The sequence below is a fragment of the Lissotriton helveticus genome, chromosome 2_1 (genome assembly GCF_964261635.1).
Source record: "Lissotriton helveticus chromosome 2_1, aLisHel1.1, whole genome shotgun sequence".
NCBI lineage: Eukaryota > Metazoa > Chordata > Amphibia > Caudata > Salamandridae > Lissotriton > Lissotriton helveticus.
This window is the reverse complement of record NC_136059.1, coordinates 355,778,171-355,803,077: the sequence shown is the minus strand read 5'-3', so window position 1 is coordinate 355,803,077 and position 24,907 is coordinate 355,778,171. Positions and strand designations below refer to the sequence as shown.

Genomic DNA, 24,907 nt, shown 5'->3' with positions numbered 1-24,907 from the left:
ATCTATCACTACGTGTTTCTGTCAGATGTAGGAGTTAAGAGAATCATTGAGTTTGAGATGGGGCAGGTTTTGGTGTGACCCTATCTGGCTTAGATAGTGTGTCCACTATGGCAAAGATTTCCTTGGACTTATTAGCAGAGTTTATAATCTTGTTGGAAAAAGAGTCAGCCTTCGTTTGTAAAATAGCATTTTTATATTCCTTGAGCTGGGTTAGGAATGGAATATGCTACTTACCAGTATGCATCTGTTCTTGGCATGTAGGGCTGCTGACATTCATATCTGTGCATAGATCGCCGCCTAGTGTTGGGTCCGGATGATTGCACATTGTTGTCCTGGAAGAGTCTTCGAAGTATCACGAGATAGGTGGCTCTTCCCCAGGACTACAGTGCGCATGGGCATCCTCTCCATCCTCAGATTGTTTTTCGCCATTATGGCAGAGATGGAGTATGGTACAGTAAGAGATGTCCATGCAGGAAAGTAAGAATGAATGCTACAGCTGCGACAGGCACCGGGGAGGAGGGTGGGCGATATGAATGTCAGCAGCCCTACATGCCAAGAACAGATGCATACTGGTAAGTAGCATATTCCGTTCGAGGCATGTGGGCTGCTGAATTCATATCTGTGCATAGAATGTATAGCAGTCTCTCAATTAGCGGTGGCTACCTGTGCCAGCTGCAGCAGTTTGAAAAAGTTTTTAGAACAGCCTGACCTACAGCAGCTTGCTGTTTTGAATGTACATCTACACAATAGTGTTTTGTGGAGGTATGTATGTTAGACCAAGTGGCTGCTCTACATATTTCCTCTAGAGGAATGTTTCCTAGGAAAGCCATGGATGCCCCTAGTTTGGGTGTAGAATGCGCTCTTGGGGGAACTGTTAAAGTGCGTTTTGCTTTTAAATAACATATTTGAATACACTTAACTATCCATCTGGCTACCCCAGACTTTGAAATGGGGTTGCCTTTGTGTTGTGGTGAAAAGGCAACAAACAACTGTTTAGTCTTTCTAAAATCCTTAGTCCTATCAATGTAGTATAGAAGTGCTCTTTTGACATCTAGTGTGTGTAGAGCCCTTTCAGGTACTGACTGTGGATTTGGAAAGAACACTGGCAGTTTTATTGTCTGATTGATGTGAAAATGGGAAACCACCTTGGGCATAAATTTAGGGTTTGTTCTAAGAACTACCCTATTTGCATGAACTTGTATGAATGGCTCTTGAATAGTTAGGGCTTGCAGCTAGCTAACTCTTCTAAGCGATGTAATTGCTACAAGAAAAGCCACCTTCCAAGTGAGAAGGAATATGCTACTTACCAGTATGCATCTGTTCTTGGCATGTAGGGCTGCTGACATTCATATCTGTGCATAGATCGCCGCCTAGTGTTGGGTCCGGATGATTGCACATTGTTGTCCTGGAAGAGTCTTCGAAGTATCACGAGATAGGTGGCTCCTCCCCTGGACTACAGTGCGCATGGGTATCCTCTCCATCCCCAGATTGTTTTTCGCCATTGTGGCAGAGATGGAGTATGATACAGTAAGTGATGTCCATGCTAGAGATTAATTCTGAGTGCTACAGCTGCGACAGGCACCGGGGAGGAGGGCGGGCGATATGAATGTCAGCAGCCCTACATGCCAAGAACAGATGCATACTGGTAAGTAGCATATTCCGTTCGAGGCATGTGGGCTGCTGAATTCCGATCTGTGCATAGAATGGATAGCAGCGGTGGGGTCACCCAGAGATAGACCCTTAGCGGTGGTTGCCCGTGCCAGCTGCAGCAGTCTGAAAAAGTCTTGAGAACAGCTTGTCCTACAGCTGCTTGGAGTGTACATCTACACAGTAGTGTTTGGTAAATGTATGTATGGTAGACCATGTGGCTGCTCTACATATTTCTTCTAGAAGAATGTTTCCTAGGAAAGCCATGGATGCCTCTAACTTGCGTGTAGAATGCGCTCTTGGGGGAACAGTTAATGTGCATTTAGCTTTCTGATAACAAATCTGTATGCACTTAACAATCCATCTGGCTACACCTGATTTGGAAATGGGGTTGCCTTTATGCTGTGGTGAAAAGGCAACAAACAGTTGCTTAGTTTTTCTGAAATGTTTTGTCCTGTCTATATAGTACAGGAGAGCTCTTTTAACGTCTAGTGTATGTAGAGCTCTTTCTGCCACTGAATCTGGATTTGGGAAGAACACTGGCAGTTCTATTGTCTGATTGATGTGAAACTGGGATACCACCTTTGGCATAAATTTAGGGTTTGTACGTAGCACTACCCTATTTGCGTGAATTTGGATGAATGGCTCCTGAATAGTTAGGGCTTGCAGCTCACTAACTCGTCTAAGTGATGTAATCGCCACTAAAAAAGCCACTTTCCACGTTAGGAATTGTATTTCACACGAGTGTAGAGGTTCAAAAGGTGGTCCCATCAGTCTGGTTAGAAACACGTTCAGGTTCCAGACAGGTGAAGGTGGGTGTCTTGGAGGAATCACTCGTTTGAGTCCCTCCATGAAAGCTTTAATAGCAGGTACTCTGAAGAGTGAAAGGTGCTGCCTGTTTTGAAGATAAGCTGCCACCGCAGCTAAATGTATACGTATGGAACTGTAGGCTGGATTGCACCTGTGTAAATGTAACAGATAACATATGATGTTTTGAGTTGATGCATCTAGCGGATTTACGTCATTATTGTTACAATAGATGACAAATCGTTTCCACTTTGCCGCATAGCATGCTCTGGTCATAGGTCTTCTTGCCTCCTTGATAATATTCATGCAGTCGGGAGGCAAGTTTAGGTAACCAAACTCTATGACTTCAGGAGCCAGATCGCAAGGTTTAACTGTTGCGGATCTGGGTGCTGAATGTCTCCATGGCTCTGCGTTAAAAGACTGGGCGTTAAAAGACTGGGTGTTAAATTCAGCCTTTGATGAGGCACCACGGAAAGTTCTAGGAAAGTGGTGTACCATGGTTGCCTCGCCCATGTTGCAGCAACTAGGATGAGGGTCATTGAGTGTTGTCGTAGTTTGCGTGCCACTAGTGGTATGAGCGTGGCTGGTGGAAAAGCGTACGCAAATATGCCTGACCAGTTCATCCATATCGCATTGCCCTGAGACTGCGGGTGTGGAAACCTGGCGGCGAAGCTTTGGCATTTTGCGTTTTCCGTTGTGGCGAACAGGTCTATCTCTGGGTGACCCCACCGCTGGAAGTACGTTTGTAGCACTGAGGGATATATCTCCCACTCGTGCATCTGGTGGCTGTGTCTGCTGAGCAGATCCGCCATCTGGTTGTCCCTGCCTGGGAGGTGTTCCACCATGAGGAATATGTTCCTCTGAATGACCCACTTCCACATGCTTTGCGCTAGATGTGACAACTGTGGAGAGTGTGTCCCTCCCTGCTTCTGTATGTAGTACATGGCAGTCATGTTGTCCGTGCGGATCAACACAACTTTGTTGCACAAATGTACTTTGAACGCCTTCATTGCCATAAAGATTGCCATCAGTTCTAGCAGGTTGATGTGCATCCTCTTTTGCTGTGTCGTCCATAGTCCCTGGACTGTGTAATGGAGGACATGCGCTCCCCATCCCAGGAGAGATGCATCCATTGTCAGCACTATTTGTGGTACAGGCTCTTGGAACGGTCGTCCCCTGCAAAGGTTTTGTGGGTTCCATCAATGCAGAGAGTTGTATGCGCGACCGGTCACCAACACTAGGTCTTTCAATTGTCCTTGAGCCTGGTTCCACTGCCGTGCTAAGCACCCCTGAAGCGGACGCATGTGTAGTCTCGCGTGAGGGACTATGAAGATGCAGGAGGCCACCATGCCTAATAACTGCATAAACACCCTCGCTGTGAGCGAGTGTTGGGGTCTGAATTTCTGAATCAGTAATTGAATGCTGTTGATTCTTGCCGAGTTTGGCTGCGCCTTTGCTGCCAGAGTGTCTATTATTGCTCCCAGGTACTGTGGTACATGGGCGGGTTGAAGATGAGACTTCGGATAGTTTGAGAACCCGAGGTTGTGTAGGAGGTGAATAGTGCAGGACATGTGGCTGGCACATTGCTGGGCTGACTTTGCTTGGATAAGCCAGTCGTCCAGATAGGGGTAGACGTGAATATGGTTCCTCCGTAGGTGCGCAGCTACTGTCACTAGGCACTTGGTAAACACCCTGGGGGCTGTTGTCACCCCGAAAGGCAGGACCTTGAACTGGTAGTGCTGATTCTGTATGGTAAACCTGAGATATTTCCTGTGTGCTGGATGTATCGGTATGTGGAAATATGCGTCTTTCAGGTCTAGTGTTGCGAGGAAATCTCCCTGACTGAGCAATGGTAGAACCTGCTGTAAAGTGAGCATGTGAAAATGTTCTGACAAGATGTAGGTTTAGGGGCCTGAGGTCCAGTATTGGCCTGAGAGACCCGTCCTTTTTGGGGATTAAGAAGTACAGCGAGTATACCCCTGTACCCTGTTGCTGTACAGGTACGAGTTCTATGGCCCCTTTTTGCAGCATGCTGATGACTTCTTGCTGCAATAAGTGTATGTGCTCTGCGGACATAGGACGGTGTCTTGGGGGTATGTTGGGTGGAGGTTAGCTCTAGACAATAGCCGAACTGGATAAGTTGTCTCACCCACCTGTCTGTGGTACTGCTTTCCCAGACTGGCGGGAACTGTTGTAATCGTCCCCCGACCGGTGTTACATGGTCTGGGGGCAGTGCCAAGGCGTCACTGTTTAGTATTGGCGGAGGATCTGGTGGTGTTATTCCCTCGTCCTATGCCTTTGTTGCTGTTGCCACGGTATCCACCTCTATTGTTTTTATTATAGGTGGTTTGCGTGCTCCCTTTATTGTATGGAGTCTGCTGGGATGCCTGGCCTCGTGTAGCTCCTCTGTTACCGGAGCGACGAAAGGAGCCTCCTCTGAACTGTTGTGACTGCAAGGCACCCATAGACTTGGCTGTCTCTGTGTCCTTTTTAATCTTTTCTAATATTGTGTCCACATCAGGACCAAATAAATAATCAGGGTTCACAGGCTGATTTAATAATGTGGTTTGAATCTCAGGTTTGAATCCAGAGATGCGTAATCAAGCATGTCTTCTGAGCATGACACTTGTATTGATGGCCCTGGCTGCGGTGTCTGCTGAGTCTAGCGCACATTTAATGGATGCGTTCGATAGGAGCTTTCCCTCTTGTATTAGTGTTTCTGCTCCCTCCTTGTAGGCATCAGGCAAATGTAGCAGTTGCTCTAGTGATTCATAATGAGCCCTATCATATCTGGCTAATAGCGCTTGTGTATTACAAATTCTCCATATATTAGCTGCTTGAGCAGCCAACCTTTTTCCAGAAGCTTCTAATATCTTAGACTCCTTGTCTGGAGGAGGAGCATTACCAGTAGTTTGTGAGTTGGCACGCTTACGAGCATTTGATACCACCAAAGAGTCCAATGGCAGCTGTCCCTTAATATATGTAGGGTCCACAGGTGCCGGTGTGTATTTTTTTCGCTTCTGGGGTTAAAAACCCTTGCTCTTGTGGTTTCCTTGAAAATGTCTCCTGCGTGTTTAAGGACACCTTTCAACATTGGCAATGTTTTGACTGACTTCTCTGAAGTGGAAAAAGTGTCAAATAGGAAGTCCTCTTCAATTGGGTCAGCATGCATTTCCACATCATGATTGTGTGCTGCCCTTTCTATTAATGCGTTAAACGCAGCTGTATCCTCTGTTGGCGAAGTTTTGACAGGGTAAGAAGGAGTGTCAGGAATAGTTTGTGACTCCCCCAGGTCGACAGGGTCTGTCCAGGCTTAAGTCTGGTCATCCTGATCTGTTTCCACTGGGTAATTAAAGTCTTCATTGTAGTCATACTCCATATTCTCATCATTGCGTGTGGGTGAGTATGCAGAGGTGTCCTGGCCATGGTACCTTACAGGCTCAAAAAGGACAGGTGATGTGGAAGAATCCCTTTTCTTTTTGAGTGGAATTTTATATGTTTCAAGTGGATTTTCTGACCTTATCTTCCTCTGATAAATAGTAAGTCTGCCCGTGTCGGAGTCGATATGTAGCTTCGACTGTTCGTCATAGGAGGGCTCTTGGTACACAATGTCCTCCTCTAGAGAATGACTCCTTTTCCCCATTGACACCTTTTAGGACGTTTCGATCCCTGTCTTCGGATCGATCGCCTTAGGCCGTGCAGTTGGGGGCAGTCCGAATTTTATCGGTGCCGTAGCATTTTTAGACTGACTGACCTTCTTTGGGGCTGGCGTCGTCATTGGTCCGACTGACTTGGTCTTTTCGCCAATATGTTTTTGGCCTTGCGCCGACTTAGGCGCCTGTTGCGTTGGAGGCGCTTTCTTCTGCCTCGACTCGACGTGGTCCTTCAAGCCGGTGTTGGACTTCGGCTCGAGGCCTTTGACGAACTGTGGCCTGTCGACTCGTTGCTTCGGATCGAGAACCTTCCGAGACTCGAGTCCCTTATTTGTGTCGCTGTCCGCAGACCTCGTCAGCTCGACGTGCCTGACTTTAGATATGGACTTCAGCGTCCCGGTCTTCGGGTCGACACCCTTTATTTGTGACCCCGCAGGGTCGTCGACACCTTTCTTCTTTGTCGAATCCGATGGATCCGAGCCCTTCGATCTGAAGCCTGACTTCAGCAGTTTCGGTTTCGACTCCATGACTTTCGGTTTCGATTTAACCAGTGACTGGTAATGTTCGACCGATGGCTCGTGTGATATATTCTTAACCGGGCCGAGACACGGGGCTATAGAATGTTCGTCATGATCTTGGCTAAGGCCTGTTGGCGATGCCTCGACCTGAGCCTTTGGAAGTCTTTCCGTGTTTGTTTCAGGCCCCGTACTCACTGTTGGGCCTGGTTTATCACTCGAGTCGTCATCGACGGCTCCGATGGCCGATGCGTCGTCCCTTACCTCGACGACGTTTTCATCCTCGACGTTTTCTTCTTCGTCTTCATAATAGTTGGAGTCATGCTCCGACCCGGGATCCGACAGCTGTTCTGGATCCTCAGTCTCGACGACCTCATCGTCTTCATCGCAGATATTCACCGGGTCGGGTGCTGGCCTCGTCATCGTCTGCCTCGCTGCGCGTCAAAGTCGAAGCGTCTTCTTGGACCTGAATTTAGCACAAGCTAGGCAGTTGGCCTCATTGTGCTCCGGAGATAGACACTTGTTGCACACCGGGTGTACATCGATGTGTGGGTACTTAGAATTACAAAGGGGGCATCGTTTGAACGGGCTCCGTTCCATCAACGATCGGGCCTCTGGTGTCGAAAAGGCCACGCGGCTCTCTTCGACGTCCTGCTCGAGAAGAACTGGAACAAGTACTAGGCACCGATCGAAATGACAATACAGACAACCCCGAAGGCCTTTTGGCCTTTAGAAAAAGTTTCCGAACTTGAGTAAAGAAAGTACATCCGAACCCAATGGCGGAAAAAAACAATCTGAGGATGGAGAGGATGCCCATGCGCACTGAGGTCCAGGGGAGGAGCCACCTATCTCGTGATACTTCGAAGACTCTTCCAGGACAACAATGTGCAATCATCCGGACCCAACACTAGGCGGCGATCTATGCACAGATATGAATTCAGCAGCCCACATGCCTCGAACATTGCAATTCACATAAATGCAACGGTTCAAAAGGTGGGCCCATTAGTCTGGTTAAAACGATGTTTAGGTTCCAGACAGGTGAACGTGGGTGTTTTGGAGGAATAATTTGTTTGAGTCCCTCCATGAATGCTTTAATTGCAGGCACTCTAAACAGCGAAAGATGCTGCCTGTTTTGAAGATAAGTTGCAATGGCAGCTAAATGTATTCTTATGGAGGAGTATGCTAGATTGCAACGATGTAGGTGCAAAAGATAGCAAATGATATTTTGCGTTGAAGCATCCAGTGGGTTAATGTAATTGTTATTACAGTAAATGACAAAACGCTTCCACTTTGCAGCGTAACAATCTCTGGTGGTAGGTTTTCTTGCCTCTTTGATAATGTTCATACAGTCAGGAGGCAAGTTTAGGTACCCAAACTCTAAGACTTCAGGAGCCAGATTGCAAGGTTCAGTTGTTGCGGATCTGGGTGCAGTATGTCTCCATGGCTCTGAGTGAGAAGAGAGGGTGTTAGCCGCAGTTTTTGATGAGGCACCACGGAAAGTTCTAGGAAAGTGGTGTACCATGGTTGCCTGGCCCAGGTTGGAGCAACCAGGATTAGTGTTAGTGAATACTGGCGTAGTTTGCGAGCTACTAGCGGTATTAACGGTGCTGGGGGAAAAGCGTACGCAAATTTGCCTGACCAGTTCATCCATATCGCATTGCCCTGCGACTGTGGATGTGGGAACCTGGCGGCAAAGTACTGGCATTTTGCGTTTTCTTTTGTGGCGAACAGGTCTATCTCTGGTTGTCCCCACTGCTGGAAGTATGGTTGGAGCACTGTGGGATGAAGCTCCCACTCGTGCATTTGTTGGCTGTGTCTGCTGAGCAGATCCGCCATCTGGTTGTGCTTGCCTGGGAGGTGTTCTGCCATGAGAAAAATGTTTCTCTGAATGGCCCACTTCCACATGCTTTGGGCTAGATGTGATAGCTGTGGAGAGTGTGTTCCTCCCTGTTTTTGTATGTAGTACATTGCTGTCATGTTGTCCGTCCAGATCAACACAGTCTTGTTGCATAAATGTACTTTGAACGCTTTCATTGACAGAAAAATTGCCATCATCTCTAGATTAATAAATAAATAAATAAATAAATAAATCATCTCTAGCAAGTTGATGTGCATTTTCTTTTGTTGTGTTGTCCATTGTCCCTGCACTGTGTACTGAAGGACATGGGCTCCCCATCCTATCAGGGATGCGTCCGTTGTCAACACTATCTGTGGTACAGGCTCTTGGAACAGTCGTCCCTTGCAAAGGTTTTGTGGATTCCACCAATGCAGAGAGTTGTATGCACGACTGGTCACCAACACTAGGTCCTTTAATTGTCCTTGAGCCTGGTTCCACTGTTGTGCTAAGCACTCTTATAGCGGACGCATGTGTAGTCTCGCGTGAGGGACTATGAAGATGCACGAAGCCATCATGCCTATGAGTTGTATAAAGACTCAGGCAGAGAGCGAGTGTTGGGGCTTGAACTTTTGGACTAACAACTGCATACTGTTTATTCTTGCAGTGTTTGGGTATGCTGTTGCTGCTAGAGTATCTATTGTTGCTCCCAGGTACTGCTGTACATGGGATGGCTGAAGGTGAGATTTTGGGTAGTTTAACGTGAAGCATAGACTGTACAGGAGGTGAATTGTTTTTGACATGTGGCTGGCACATTGCTGGGCCGACTTTGCTTGTATTAGCCAGTCGTCCAGGTATGGATAGACATGAATATGTTGTCTTCTTAAATGTGCAGCCACTGTTGCTAGGCATTTTGTGAACACCCTTGGAGCTGTTACATCAAATGGAAGGACTTTGAATTGGTAATGTTGATTTAGTAGTGTGAACCTGAGATATTTCCTTTGAGCAGGATGTATTGGGATATGGAAATATGCGTCTTTGAGGTCCAAGGTTGCGAGGAAGTCTCCTTGTTGCAACAGTGGTAACACCTGTTGTAGAGTGAGCATATGAAAATGCTCTGATAGGATGTATTGATTTAGGGGCCTGAGGTCCAATATTGGTCTGAGAGACCCGTCCTTTTTGGGGATGAGGAAGTATAGTGAATATACCCCTGTACCTTGATGATCTAATGGTACTAGGTCTATGGCCCCTTTTTGCAGCATGCTAATGACTTCCTGCTGCAATAAGTTGAGGTGTTCTACAGACATAGGACGGTGTTTTGGTGGTATGTTGGGTGGTGTAGAGGTTAGCTCAAGGCAATAGCCATCCTGGATAATTTGCCTTACCCACTTGTCTGTAGTGATGTTTTGCCAGACTGGTAGGAACTGTTGTAAGCGTCCCCCGACCGGTGTTGTATGGTCTGGGGGTAGCGCTAAGAAGTCACTGTTTTGTGTTGGTAGAGGATCTGGTGGTACTATTCCCTCGTCCTCTGCCTTTGTAGTTATTGCCGCGGTATCCACCTCTATTGTTTTTATTGTAGGTGGTTTGTATATTACCCTTGTAGTTTGTGGTCTGCTGCGATGAGTTACCTCTTGCAGCACCCCTGTAATTGGAGCGACGAAAGGAGCCTCTATGTTGTTGTGATTGTAGGACTCCCATAGACTTAGCAGTCTCAGTGTCTTTTTTCGTTTTGTCCAGGATTATATCTACAGATGGACCAAATAAGTAGTCAGGATTGACTGGCTGGTTTAATAAAGTGGACTGGACTTCATTTTTGAAACCAGAAATGCGAAGCCACGCATGTCTCCTAACCATAACACTGGTGTTAACAGATCTGGCCGCTGTGTCTGCCACATCCAGGGCACATTTAATGGAGGCGTTAGTGATTAGCTTTCCATCCTGTACTAGTTCTTCAGCCTGTTCTTTGTAAGGTTGAGGTAAATACTGGAGAAGTGTTTCTAAGGTCTCATAGTGTGCCCTGTCAAACCTAGCTAACAGGGCTTGCGTGTTAGATATTCTCCATATGTTAGCTGCTTGTGCGGCTACCCTTTTCCCTGATGCCTCAAAGATCTTTGATTCTTTGTCAGGAGGTGGAGCTTCTCCAGTTGTTTGAGAGTTCGCACGTTTTCGCGCATTGGATATCACTAAAGAATCCAAAGGCAGTTGTCCCTTAATATATGTAGGGTCTAGTGGTGCTGGCCTGTATTTCCTCTCTATTCTTGGGTTAATGACCCGTGCCCTAGTTGTATCCTTAAATATGTCCCCTGCATGTTTAAGTACCCCTTTTAACATAGGTAGTGTCTTAACAGATCTTTCTGATGTGGCAAAAGTGTCAAAGAGGAAATCTTCCTCCACGGGGTCTGCATGCATGTCTACATTGTGATGGAGGGCTGCCCTTTTGATGGGTGCATTAAAAGCAGCTGTGTCCTCTGTAGGAGAAGGCCTAGCAGGGTATGCAGATGTATCAGGAATGGGTTGAGAGTCACCAGGATGTATTGGGTCAACCCATGGTTGAGTGTGACTGTCTTGGTCAGTGTCTATTGGGTAATTGTATTCCTGATTATATTCCTCATCCACCTCTTCATCTGAGTGTGTGGGTGTATATGAGTATGGGTTAGGCCTGGTTGGCTGAATAGGCTCAAATAGAATAGGTGATGTAGAACAGTCCCTTTTCTTTTTGAGTGGTATGGTATAAGTCTCTTTATCAGTCTCTGGTCTGATTTTCCTCTTGTAGAGAGTGACTTTCCAGAATTAGGGTCAATGTAAATTTTTGACTGTTCCACTGATGCAGGGTCTGGATATAAGACCTCCTGTTCAGCAGTTCTAGGTGTTTTTGCCAATGCCATTTTTTTGGGTTGTTTCGGTTCGATGCCGCTTTTTGGGTCGACCGCCTTTGTTTTAGAGGAAGTGGGTAGGCCAAACTTAATCGGTCCGAGATCCTTCTGTGGTAGTACAGTCTTTTTCGGTAGTGCCTGTGAGAAGTTGGCCTGATATATGATGCTCACTAGTTCTACTGATCACCTTGTATCAGTCCAAACAACCCTTATGGTGATTGGTTGTAAGTCAACCTTATAGACCAGCTATCCTAATGGTAGCATGGACAAAGCAGTCTTAGGCTAAACTCTTTTGGCATGTGAAGCCAGCTGTTTTACCACATATAACCCCTTGAATACCAGATGAAAGGACACCACACAGGTTGTTATGAAAATAAACAGTATATTTATTAATAACAAACACCTCTGAACTCTTTATGAGATCAGAGGGCTAAGCACATGACAATCTCTTAGGAAAAATACGATAAGTTGCACAAAATTACAATGGTGCCCTAGGGGCACGGCAAACCATATACTAAGTAAATGGGATGTGAGAGTCGATAGAAGAAATGGAGCTGTCCAGAGGCTGCAGGACCGCTGGGACTATCCTAACCTTAGGTAAGTAAAGGGAGGCCCACGGGACGCGTGTGCAGAGTGTGAACTCACACGCGAGATGCGGAACAAAGTCAATGGGCAGAACAAATTACGAAAAGGTAAGTAAAAGACAGTTCCTACTAGTTACGACTAAAACAACAGGATACCTGGACACTAGGAGAGTCAATCTACCCTTGAGCACCGAATTGCTCTTGTTACCTCACCCACGGGCTGCCGGTGCATAGATGTCAAAGTGTGCCGGGTTTCAGCGTCGAAGTCTATGGACCCTGGAAGAAAGATGCTGCAGGCGACCAGGAGGAAGATGTCCGGTGCGATCCACGGGTGGATCGAGGAAGAAGAGGACCTGAAAGCAGAGGGGACAGTGTTCAAAGTCACTAGCCAGTGACCGGTGTGGAACCAGGAGGGAACCAGATGCTGTTGTCGCGATCAGGTGAAGAGTGGACGCTTGTCTCTGCAGCCACATGGACCAGGAGGTGTCTTCAACGACCAGGATGGAGGCACGAGCTGTCCCACGCAGGCTCTCGCTGTCGGCGGTGTCGGATCCGGATTTGGAGTCAACAGGCCTTGGCAAGGGCAACCCACGCGGTGAGTGGAAACGGCATCTGGAGTGGACCAGGAGGGTCCGGGGTGCTCCTCTTTTGGAAGGGAGCAAGGGCCAGTCTGGAGCAACCAGACGAGCAGTGTAAATTTCGTGGATCGTCGTCTAGGAGGTCACTAGCCAGCCGGCAAGTGACCAGACAACGCATCGAGCAGCAATCAAGCAAAAGGGCCCCACACAGATCTCGTGGATGCTGGAGGGCTGGTCTTTGGTGCAGGAGCTGCTCGGGGTTGGGGCTTCTCAGTCCCCAAAGCACTTACTCGAGGATGCCTCTGAAGTCGTGCTGGAAGCGAAGTGCAGTTTCTTCAAGATGGCTGGTCCCACGTGTCTCGTCGCACCCACGGGTCTCAGCTGTGCTGCAGATGTGGGTAGAGGTCGGAGAGGTCTGGGAGTCCGGGTCTCGTCGGGCTCTGAAGTCTGGATCCGGCAGGAAGGACGACAAAGCGAACAAATGGTGCCTGCAGTTGCAGGGTGGACACTCCTTGCCCACAAGGGAGATTCTTCAGTCTTCTGTGGAGCAGAACGTCGAAGTCCAGAGTTTCTTCTTGTAAAGTTGTTCAGGATAATTAACTTGGAATGGGACCAGCTCCTACCTTTATCCTGCTAAAGGGGGCTGCACTAGTGACTAGGTCCCTCCCATGGGTGGGACCAGGAAGGGGGGTGGTTACACCCCCTATCCTTTGTCCGGTTTCGCGCCAGAGCTGGGGCTGGAGTGCCCCAGCAACTGGTTTGAACCGGGGTATGCACAGGGACACCTTGTGTGCCCCTGGCATGTCTCATTACTTTCAGGCCTCCCTACCTCAATACACAAAATCCTGTCTGGGGTGGTGCTAGCACCTCCCAAGGCAGGAAACCCTTTGTCCAGGCCTCCCTCGCTGGAAGGACTCCCAGCAGCAGGAGGTCAGACTTGTGTCTGTGGTGGCAGCATCCATTTTGTGATGCCAAGGCTCGAGTTAACTTTAACCGGGGTTCACAGTTACATACATGTCGTGTCCCTCTAGAAGGGTGGAATGCTACCCCCGTCGCCAGAACTGGCGAGGTGGTAGTATTCCAATTCGTATGACACCTTACTCGACATGTTTTGATAATGCTATACCAAAGTTAGCAATAACCGCGAGGATTATAATGCACTTAAGAGTATATGGTATAGCGTTATCATGGAACAGCTATAAGGACTTGGTTCCGCAAGCTGCAGACAGGCTCAGCTCATGCTAGAGCACCATCTCACATAATTCCAAGCACTCTGCCTTCAGGATTGATAAGGCCTGCCATAGGAGTGGCTGATAGGAATGTATGTGTCCATTTTGGGGTTAGATATAGGTATACTATATCTACAGCAAAGGGTGATTACACCACCTTGCCCCAGCTGTCTTACCATCTAGTTGTGTCTGTTTAGATGGCCAGCCAGGGGTGGCATAATACATGCTTCAGCCCCTGGTAGGCCTTGGGTTCACCTATGCCCTGGGTACCTAAAGTACACTGTACAGGGGCTGATAAGGGGTCCCAATACCAGTTGGTAAATGCACCTAAAGTACATGGATGTCAATTTAGAAAGAGAACAGCTAGGCTGTGGGTCTGATTAGCAGGCCCACAGCCAGGGAAAGTCGTAAACCAGTGAAGCAAAAAGCAAAAATCTGGGGTGACCATAGGATTGCAGACCCTACTCTCCTACAGTGCCTGTTTCTTCGGAGCCAAAGTTTTTCCTGTGTCGACGTTTTTTGTCGGTTCGATAGTGGATTTGTGACCTCGTGTCGATTTCGGAACCTGTGGTTTCGGATCGATGCTTTTGGGTCTTGGCCCGATGACCTTCTTTGGGTCGATTTTCTTTGGCTCGATTGCTTTCAGTTGCACATCCCTTGGTTTGTCAACTTTCTGTTTGGGTTCGACAACCTTTTTCGGATCGAGTCCTTTTTTTGTGTTTTCGGCTGTTGGCGCCAACTTTTTTGGTTCGGCGGCCTTTTGTTTTGGAGTAGATATAGGGGCTCTGGTTCTTTGCTCGACGACCCTTGTGTTCGACTCCGATGGTTCGACATAGTTCGGCCCAAAGACCGTATTGTCGATGAGTTTCTATGGTCTCGACTTCGATGGATCGACGTAGTTCGGTCCGAAGACCGTGTAGTCGATCAGTTTCGGTTTCGTTTTTGGTTCCACAACTTTTGGTCTCGATATCACCAATTTCAGAGTACATTGATCCGATAGCTCTTTTGTAATATTCTTAGCCGAGCTGTATTGCGGGGCTATAGAATGTGTTTCGAGATCTTGGCTAAGGCCTTGTGGCGATGCCTCGACCTGAGCCTGTGGAACCATGGAGGTTTATATATGGGGCGTCGTATTCACAGCTTGCCCCATTTCATCACTGGTGTCGTCCTCTACGGCTCCGATCCCTTGTTCGTCGTCCCCTACCTCGACGATGTCTTCTTCGTCGTCGATATAGTAGTTGGAGTCATGCTCGGAATCTTGATCCGACTGTTGTTCATATTCTTCGGCTTCGACGAGATCTTCTTCATCGTCGAATATATTTTCCGGCTCTGGCACTGGTTTCTGCATGATTAGCCTAGCGGCCCATCGAGTCCGAAGTGTCTTTTTGGATCGAAATTGGGCACAGGCTAGGCACTCGGATTCATCATGTTCAGGAGATAAAGACAGGTTACATACAGGGTGTTTATCGATATGTGGGTATTTTGAGTTACAAAGAGGGCATCTTTTGAATGGGCTCCGTTCCATCGACGAGTGGTCCCGTTGCGCCGAGAAGGCCCACGGCCCGATTCGACGTCCCAAGTTGAATAAACTTTGTAAAGAAGCTGTCGGCACCGATTCGAACCAAAACCGACGAGACTGGAGGCCTTTTGGCCTTTAGAAAGTGTAGTTTAGATTCCGAACTTCGAGTAAAGGAAAGTACATCCGAACCCAATGGCGGAAAAAAACAATCTAAGGATGGAGAGGATGCCCATGCGCACTGTAGTCCAGGGGAGGAGCCACCTATCTCGTAATACTTCGAAGACTCTTCCAGGACAACAATGTGCAATCATCCGGACCCAATACTAGGCGGCGATCTATGCACAGATCTGAATTCAGCAGCCCACACGCCTCGAACATATATTTTCTGTCTGGGGCATAATGTTGTCTCCAGTGGCTTTCGGCTTAACGTAGGGCAAGTTTATTTAATTTTGGATAGTCAGATAACCAGCGTTGAGAATTATGAGGTCTCATAATCTTGTTTTTCTTGATGGAGGTGAAACGGTCACAGGCAAATTCAAGCAACGATTTAATACTTTCTGCTTGGTTGTTTACTGACTCCTGTTCTGATGGGGCTGTGGTAGCCAGCAGAATGCAGAGGTTGCCTATGTTAGCCCGGCTCCAGTTTCAAGCCATACGGCTCCCCTTCAGCTGGGGCTTGGTTAAGTGAAGACAGGAGAGAGTAAATGTTATAAGAGAGTGGATATGCATATTATTGGCTATTGCTCCGGGGTCCAGCACGTGGGCGGGATTATTCAGTGCTTATGACTATTGATGAGTATCCCCTGGAAGAGAATGCAGCCTTTTATAGGAGTATCGGCATTCACATGTTGGGAACAAATCATCCCAGAGAGTAGATCTGCCAATTCAACAGATCTAATGCTCTCCCTAACATTATTGGGCCAATAATTAAAATCTCCAATTATGAGGATTTTTGCACAGTTAATGGCTAGATGGGAGATCATTTCACCCAATAACTGGGGAAATGTTGGCATATGACAAAGGGGTCTGTAAAATAATGCACAGATAAAGGGAGATGGAGGAGACTCCAATTTTTATATTTCATGGTCAACTGAAGGTAGGCCCGTGACCGCTAGCGAAGTGAACTGTATTTTCTGATGAATGATAGCCACCATCCCTCACCCTGCTTTACCCATAGTGCTATTTGCCTGAAGAATACAGTAACTGTGAGGCACCAATGCAAAAATGTCAGGGGCAGACTCTTCAGTTAGCCAGGTTTCGGTAAGAAGGAGTATATACGGTTTGTCTGAATCCTGAAGCTGAAAGATTTCTAGCTGGTATTTGACCAATGAGCGAGTGTTCAAATAACTAAGTCTCTATTGCTCCAGTCAAAGCTGGACTTTGCTACAGTCGATGCGGTTCCGGCTCAGTGGCAGATGCACAAGTTACTACTTGTGTAACAATATATCTGTAAGAGACATTAGATAGTGATAGATTCCTTACTTTAGAATATCCCCAGGCGTCAGACTGGATCCGGATTTTTTTTGCATAGCAGTACCCTTGCGCGTCGGTAGGCGTCGTCTGCGGCTCCGCGTCAGTCGTCGGCGTCGTGATGACGTCATCGGAGTACTTAGACGCCGCCTCCGCGTGCGGACGTCAGTTCTTAGACACAGCTTTTCCGTGCCAGAAGCGCTGAGCCATGTTAAAAACCAACACTGGTGCCATTGAAACTAGGGCCCTGAAAGGGGATGACCTTAACCCTAGATATCGGTTCGCAGAACGGGGAGGATGGGTGGGTCGGTAATGAATCTATCACTAACTAATGTCTCTTACAGATATATCGTTACACAAGTAGTAACTTGTGCATCTGAAAGAGACACGTTAATGATAGATTCCTTACCTTAGAATAGATACCCCAGCAATACCAACCCCGGTGGTGGGTCTGCGAACCAATAATCACACCAGAAAGTCCTGGGGGACAGAACGGCCAAAGAAGCCATCCCTCCGGACTTGACTGTCCAGGCAATAGTGTCTTGCAAACGTGTGCTGCCTGGCATATGTCCTGCAAGGGCACTCCCCGGCCCAGGGCAGTTGTAGTCGCCGTGGCCCGAGTGGAATGAGCCTGTAACCCAACAGGAGGCTCCTTCTTAGCCAAGGAGTAACATGCCTGGATACACAAGATGATCCACCGAGAGATGGTCCGCTTGCGCACCGCCTTTCCCTTCTTAGCGCCCACATAACCAACAAAGAGTTGGTCATCCACCCGGAACTGGCGTGTGCGATCTAGATAGAAAGAGAGCGCACGTTTTGGGTCCAGACGGTGGAGCCGCTCTTCCTCTTTAGAGGGATGCGGTGGCGGAAAGAAGGTAGGCAAGGTGATAGACTGCCCGATGTGGAAGGCCGTGACAACCATGGGCAGGAAAGATGGCCTAGTCCGTAACACAACCTTGTCCGGATGGACAGCAAGAAGAGGGGGTTTAGATGAAAGAGCCTGGAGCTCACTCACTCTTCTGGCAGAGGTGATGGCAACCAGGAAAGCAGTATTCAGAGTAAGAAGGCAGAGAGGACAGTTGTGAAGTGGCTCAAAGGGAGCGCACATCAGAAATGTAAGAACAAGGTTCAAGTCCCACTGAGGCATCAAAACGGAACAGGAGGGAACGTGTGTGTGATGCCCTTCAGAAAGCGATTAACAATAGAGACTTGAACAAAGAAGGTTGATCAGGCAGCCTTAGAAAGGCTGAAAGGGCAGAAAGGTAGCCCTTGATAGTGCCCAGAGCAGAGCTCTGCTGGGCAAGAGAAAGAAGGAAGAGAAGAACCTCAGAAAGAGGGGCAGCCTTTGCTGTGCACCATGCCACAAATGTATTCCACCTGCAAGCGTATACCGATTTTGTGGAGGGACGCCTGGCTGCCCGAATGACATTACAGACTTCAGGAGGCCAGTCAAATGGCCTCAACTGTCGCTGCTGAATCTCCAAGCATGGAGGTGGAGACTGGACAGGTTCGGGTGGAGGACCGTCCCCTGCTGCTGCGACAGAAGGTCCTCCTGAAGAGGCAGACAAACCGGGGGATCGACTGACATACTGAGTAGCTCTGGATACCAGTACCTTCGTGCCCAGTCCGGAGCCACAAGGATGACTTGTGCCCGGTCGCGCTTGATCTTCTTCAGCACTCTGGGCAGAAGTGGTATAGGCGGAAAGGCGTACAACTGACCGCAACTCCACTCGCGACGAAAAGCGTCGCCGAGCGAGTGCCGCCTTGGAAATTCCAACGCGCAGAACTGATGACATTGCTCGTTCTCTTCGGTGGCGAATAGATCTAACCAAGGCTCTCCCCACTGCTGAAAGAGGCCTTGCGCCACGTCCGAGTTCAGACGCCATTCGTGATCCATCATGCACCGACGGCTGAGTTCGTCCGCCCTGGCGTTCAGAGAACCTGCCAGGTGTTGAACCACCAGGGTCACGCCCTGATGTTCCAGCCACTGAAAGAGGCGCAGAGCCTCCTGGCAAAGGGTCCACGACCCCACCCCGCCCTGTTTGTTGCAGTACCACATGGCGGTGGTGTTGTCCGTGAACACCTGCACTACACTCCCCCGGACAGAGGGGAGAAATGCCTTCAGTGCTAGACGAATCGCCCGCAGCTCCAAAAGGTTGATATGGAGCCGGGACTCCGCCGGAGACCAGAGGCCTCTGATCTCTGCCTCTCCCATGTGCCCTCCCAAGCCCTGGAGGGACGCGTCCGTCACAACTACGTGTTCCAGTTGGGGACGGAAGAGGGATCTGCCGCTGACCCCAATCGCGGTCCGTGAGCCACCACTGCAGCTGTCTCGCAGTGCACTCTGAGATCAGGACATGGTCGGAAAGGCTGCCCTGATGCTGGGCCCACTGAAACTTCAGGTCCCACTGCAGTGCCTGCATCCGTCACCGGGCGTGATGCACCAGAAGGATGCAGGAGGCCATCAGCCCCAAAAACCGCAGCGTCAACCTGACCGAGACCCGGGATAAAGGCTGAAAGAGTGGAATCAGAGCCTGAATATCCCGAACCCGCTGCTCGTGAGGATAAACCCGAAACTGCGCCGAGTCGAGAACTGCTCCGATGAAGAGGAGCTTCTGAGAGGGGCACAGGTGTGACTTCGGCACATTGATGGAGAACCCCAGCTGGTGCAGGAGGTCCGCCGTCATCTGGAGGAGGTTGACGACTGTCTGGGGCGAGCCCGCCTTCAACAACCAGTCGTCGAGGTAGGGGAAGACTGAAACCCCTAACCTGCGCAGATGAGCTGCGACCACCGCCATCACCTTTGTGAACACCCGTGGGGCGCTGGTAAGGCCGAAGGGGCGCACGGTAAACTGAAAGTGCTCGTGGCCAACCGTGAACCGCAGGTAGCGCCGGTGGGCCGGCAGGACGGGGATGTGGAAATAAGCGTCCTGCAAGTCCAACGCTACCATCCAGTGTTCTGGGTCCAGGTCAGCTAGGACCTGAGCCAGTGTCAGCATTTTGAACTTCTTCCGGAGGAAGCCGTTAACGTTCCGTAGGTCCAAGATAGGGCGGAGGCCCCCTTTGCCCTTCTTGGGTACCAGAAAGTAGTGGGAGTAACATCCACACCCTACTTCTGGCACAGGAACGCGCCCGATGGCCCCCTTGGCCAAGAGGGCCGTAACTTCCTCCTGCAGAAGCCGCAAATGATCCCCGATACGCGGTGGTATTGCGGTGGTATGGCTGGAGGCGTCCTCTCGAAGGGGAGGGAGTAGCCCCTTCGGAAGATTTGCAGCACCCACCTGTCCGAAGTGACAGTGTGCCAGTGGGGGAGGTGATGGCGAACCCTGCCCCCCACTGGCGACACATGGGCCTGAAAGCACGGTCTAGGAGGGCTTTTGAGGCGGATGCCGCGGGGGAAGGTATGGACTGACCTCGCGGTTGTCCTCGACCGCCGCCACAGCGGTTTCCACGGCCGCCACCGCGTTGGGTATTACCCTGCGGCGCGTGGCTGGCAGCACGTGTGGGTACACCCCTTCCGTGGCCACGAAAGGAGTGAAAGGCAGCCGATTGCTGGCGCGGGGCCGGGAGGCCCAAGGACTTGGCCGTAGCCCTGGAGTCCTTAAAGCGCTCAAGCGCATGGTCTGCCTTGTCGCCAAAAAGGCGACGGCCATCAAACGGCATGTCCATGAGTGTATTCTGGACATCAGCCGAGAAGTTGGCGGATCTCAACCAGGCATGGCGACGAATCGCCACCGTCGTTGCCATCGCCCTGCCCAGTGAGTCGGTGGTATCCAGTCCACACCGAATAGATTAATGTGCCGCATCTCGGCCTTCCACAAGGGCTTGGCCGAGTTTAGCCCGAACCGCCAACGGGCATTCTGGCAGCACGTCTGCGACCGTATCTCACAGGGAGTGGGTGTAGCGGCCCAAGAGGCATGCGGTGTTAAAAGAGCGCAGTCCCAAACTCAGGGAGGAGAATACCTTTTTGCCGGATTGCTCATACCTCTTGGATTCCTGTCAGGCGGAGCCGATGGGAAAGCGGTCTGGGAATTGGAGGGTTGGATCACCAGGCTCTCAGGGGTGGGGTGGGTGGACAGGAAACAAGGGTCGCCCGGGGCCTGGCCACGTTCCTATCTACAGGCGAGCCTGTAGCGGGCCTTTACCAAGTGCCCAAAAGAACGTCGGTCAAGGCCTCATTAAACGGCAGCAGCAGAGGCTCAGCCAAGCTTGACTGCGGTTTAACGACCTCAGTGAGGAGGTTAGTCCTTAAGGCCGCGACAGGGAGTTCAAGGCCCAAGGCCTTGGCCGTCCGCATCAGCACCACACTATAGGCAGCCCCCTCCTCTGTAGCCACGGTAGGAGGGGAGACAAAGCCAGGTGTCTGGTGATGTGTCTAGACCACTGGCATCCCCAAGTTCACCTATCCAGTCCTCCTGGGACTGACACTCCCGTGTCAGAGGGTCCTCAGACCCCTCCCAATCCCCCTCATCACCCATCTCCTGGTACCCAGGGGTGTCAAACGATGGGGCCGGCTCATGAAAGGTCTGAAGCGGCGCCCAGCGGCAACCGGAGCCGGGTCGAGGGAGGCCTCGGGGACGGTGCCGCCCGAAGACGGCGCCGGGGGTGACACCTGAGGGACCGGCCCCGGGGAGGTCGTTCGGTCCACCGGCGACCCGGATCCGGAACCGGATCCAGTGGGGCCCTGCGGCGCCGGGCCCGAAGGCGCCGGCGCCGCCGAAGCACTGGACGGTTTCGGGGCCGGAGCCCCCGACCCGCTAGGGCCCCCAGACGTGTCCGCTGGGCCCGAAGGCGCCGCAAGCCCGCCGGGGAGTGAGGGACCTCATGGCCATGAGGAACCGCTCGATCTCCTCCGGCATCGCTTGCGTCCCAGGGACCGGAGGGTATGGGGCCGGACGCAACGCCTGCGACGGAGCCGCGTGGGCGGTGTCACCTGAACCCCCGGCCGCGTTGTGCAAGCGTCGGGGGGAGTCGGAAGAGCGATGACGTCTCTCCGACTTCTTGTGCTTACCTGACGACTTCGACCCAGAGAAGTGATGTCGACTCCCGGAGCTATGGTGGCTCCGCTCCCGCGACCGGTCCCTCGACCTCTGTCCGGACCGGGACCTCTCTCGGCGCGGGGCCGACTGCCGGAGTTCAGGTCGCTTGCGGGACTGCTCCCGCCTAGCTTTCGAAGTCAGGGCCCGGCAGTCGGAACAGGTCTTGTCGTCGTGGTCGACGCCGAGACAGTGAAGACACTGACGGTGAGGGTTGGTGACCGACATCAGTCGGTCGCAATCCTCACAGTGCTTAAAACCTGGCATCCCTACCGGCACCGTTCGGAGTCGAAGACTCGAAAAAGAATGATCAAAAGAGATCAAAAAAGTTTAGTCAAAAAAGACTAAGGTACCACTTTTTCCGGATCTGCGCTGCTGGCGCAGAAAAAAAAAAAAGAACTGACGTCAGCTCGTGGAGGCGGCGTCTAAGTACTCTGACGATGTCATCACGACGCCGACGACGGACGCGGAGCCGCAGACTACGCCTACCGACGCGCAAGGGTACTGCTACGCAAAGATCTAGTCTGACACCTGGGGATATTCTAAGGTAAGGAATCTATCACTAACGTGTCTTTCAGATTCAGGGATAACAATGGGACTGGCACCGGAAGCATTGGTGTCGGTGAAGGTCGAGATGGCTCCACCAGAACCAGTACAGATCCATGGAGGTTCATTAGAGACAGAACTGCCGGAGCAGAACCCAATGGGACCCCCTTCAATCCTGCAGGCCTAAAGACGCAGGCAGCTCAAAAATGTGGTGCATGGCTTCATAAAACCCCTTAATTTGTGTGGGGGTTGCTTTGGCTCCCAGAAAGCTGAGGTAGCAGGGAGCTGGCTGAGGAAGCAGGCTTTGAGCACCGATGTTACTTCGTCATATTGGCCCGAAGGACAAGGAGAAGTCACAGCGTGCGTCAACTTCTTGTTTTTTTGTGCCTCTTACCGGAGTGCCCCGACGATCTAGAGTAGGACGAAGAGGACTTCGGAATCCGGGAATGGACCCGGGAACTTCCTTTCCACCGGGACTGACATTCGTACAGTCGCATGCCGAGCTGCTAGCAGTTTCAGGGACAGTTCCCTCAAAGCCTTTGGCCATGGCCTAGCAATCGGAGCACGACTGAGTTGTGGTCATGCTCCAGATACCACAAACGAGCTCTGGGTCGGTCACCAACGTGGCGCGGTGACAGGACCCACTAGGTTTCAAACCTGTTTTGCTCAATGACATCCTCGACAAACCAGGAGGAAAAAACCTCAAAAAGAGTTGACAAAATGTCACAAAAATGCTGTCAAAAACTGACAGAGGGGTAGATCGTCTCTTGGATCAGCACTGGCTGGGGTGGAAAGAAAATAATAACATCAGCGCCCCAAGATTGTGCCATTATAGGCTTATTAGACGTTATTTCCGGGTCGGAGTGCTCCATGTAGAGCCCGCCGGCACAGAGGGGAACTACTCACGAAAAATCTTCCAGATCCAGTCTGACGCCTGGGGGATTTCAAAGGTGCAGCTAGAAGTCTATAGCAGACCCAACCATTACATGGCAGAAAGCTGCACAGCACACAAGTCTAGAAAATGTCTTGTTGCCAAAATTCTGGGTATCAGTATTGCAATACAAAGTACATTTTTCTATAGAAAACCTGAGCCCTCCAAACATTACTGAACAGACCTGGAGGATTCCTTTATGTCAAAGTTGGCCACAGGAATCTATGTTAACATTAATTTTAGCAGCTAGCACTAAGGAGCTATAAAATGTTTGTACTGGATGTAGGGAGACAAAGGTTCTGCTTTTTGAAAAGTTATCATAAGGTTGTGTGTATTATTTCACTTGACCAATTACCCAGTCACTTTTGGGTATGAAAAGTAAAGCACTGAAGTTATTAGATTTTATGTATTGTGTCATACTAATTCTGAGTTTTAAACTCCCTCTACTTCTTGGAGCAAGCTATTTGCTTACATTTGCTACTCTCAGACTGTCCCTTAACTTTTCAATTTGGCGTGCAAAATTGTTGCCCTAAACTACCTATGTCAAACTGCCTTATCCATATGTGGTAAGGCCTTGTAACCGCGCAGTACCAAAAGACCCCAGGAAAGGACCTCATGTCTTATCTTGATCCAGTGCAAAATTACACTTCTGCATTAAAAACAGTATGTATTAGTAATTTATTGTTGACCAGCTACCTGAAATTCCGCAAACCTCTTTTACTTGTGGGTAGTCTTGCCAGTGAAGTGAAGATTTCTTCAAGTATCAACTGTCTGTGCTTTTCATACCTAGAGAACACCTGTGGGGAACAAAAAGACATGAATTAAGAAGACAGGGGGAAATTGAGACTCAATGATGGTTGGCATCAGTAATCATTCAGAAAGACCTTTTCAGAAACAAACATAACTGGGTGATAATTACATTTTCAAATAGTTAAATGTGCTATTAAATCTATTTAGCACAAAGGTCGGAGAAAGGCATGAAGTATACACTTTATGATAAAGTGATAGGAACTTCACAGCAATAGTGTCAGTTTATGTTCTAATAAATTAAGAGTATGGATAAATTCTAATTTAGGATAAGACATGTTACTTGTAATCCCAGTTCACCAAAAAAACCTTTAAAATTTGGAAAATATTTAAATCAGGAGGCAACTAAGATAACCCAATTAACCAAAGCAGCCATAATAAAATACATGTAAGTTAATACACAACCTTAGCACATATTTGTTAAAAGGAAGGAAAGGCATAATGGTAATCATCAACTTACTGAGACAAAAATTCACTCTCTTATTTTAATAAATCCGGAAGGTGTTCTACTCAATCAAGCACAGCAAAAAGGTTATTTTTTTGATGGTCAGATTAAGGAGGGTCTTACTAGACACCCAATCCAATCCTAGGATTCCAGACTACATGGAGACAATGGGAAAGTTTAGGAATTCTGAGAGAATACCGATCGATAAAGAGAAAGAATTAGATGTTGCTAATTTGATAGTTACTTTTTTCTTATGGACATCAAAGCTCCTGTAGATTCTGTAAGAGAACCACATCACAAAGTGCCAGAGTGAATCTGGATCTTTGGGAAGCCACTAGTGCCAAATCACACCCAAAGAAATCCTGATCACCACCACAAGAGATGTGGTCTCAAGCATCTGTTACTTTAATTTTGCCTCTGTTGGGACATGGAA

At 49.4% G+C, this 24,907-nt stretch overlaps 1 protein-coding gene across 14 annotated transcripts in view; it reads right to left on the bottom strand.

The window, feature by feature from the left end:
• Positions 1-24,907, bottom strand: part of NIPBL (NIPBL cohesin loading factor) — a 1,942,504-nt gene that overhangs the window by 935,044 nt on the left and 982,553 nt on the right. For all 14 annotated transcript variants that reach the window (XM_078674965.1, XM_078674957.1, XM_078674966.1 and 11 more), the window contains one exon: positions 23,919-24,019. In XM_078674965.1, the coding sequence (XP_078531091.1) occupies positions 23,919-24,019 (101 nt within the window). The remainder of the gene's footprint in view (positions 1-23,918; positions 24,020-24,907) is intronic.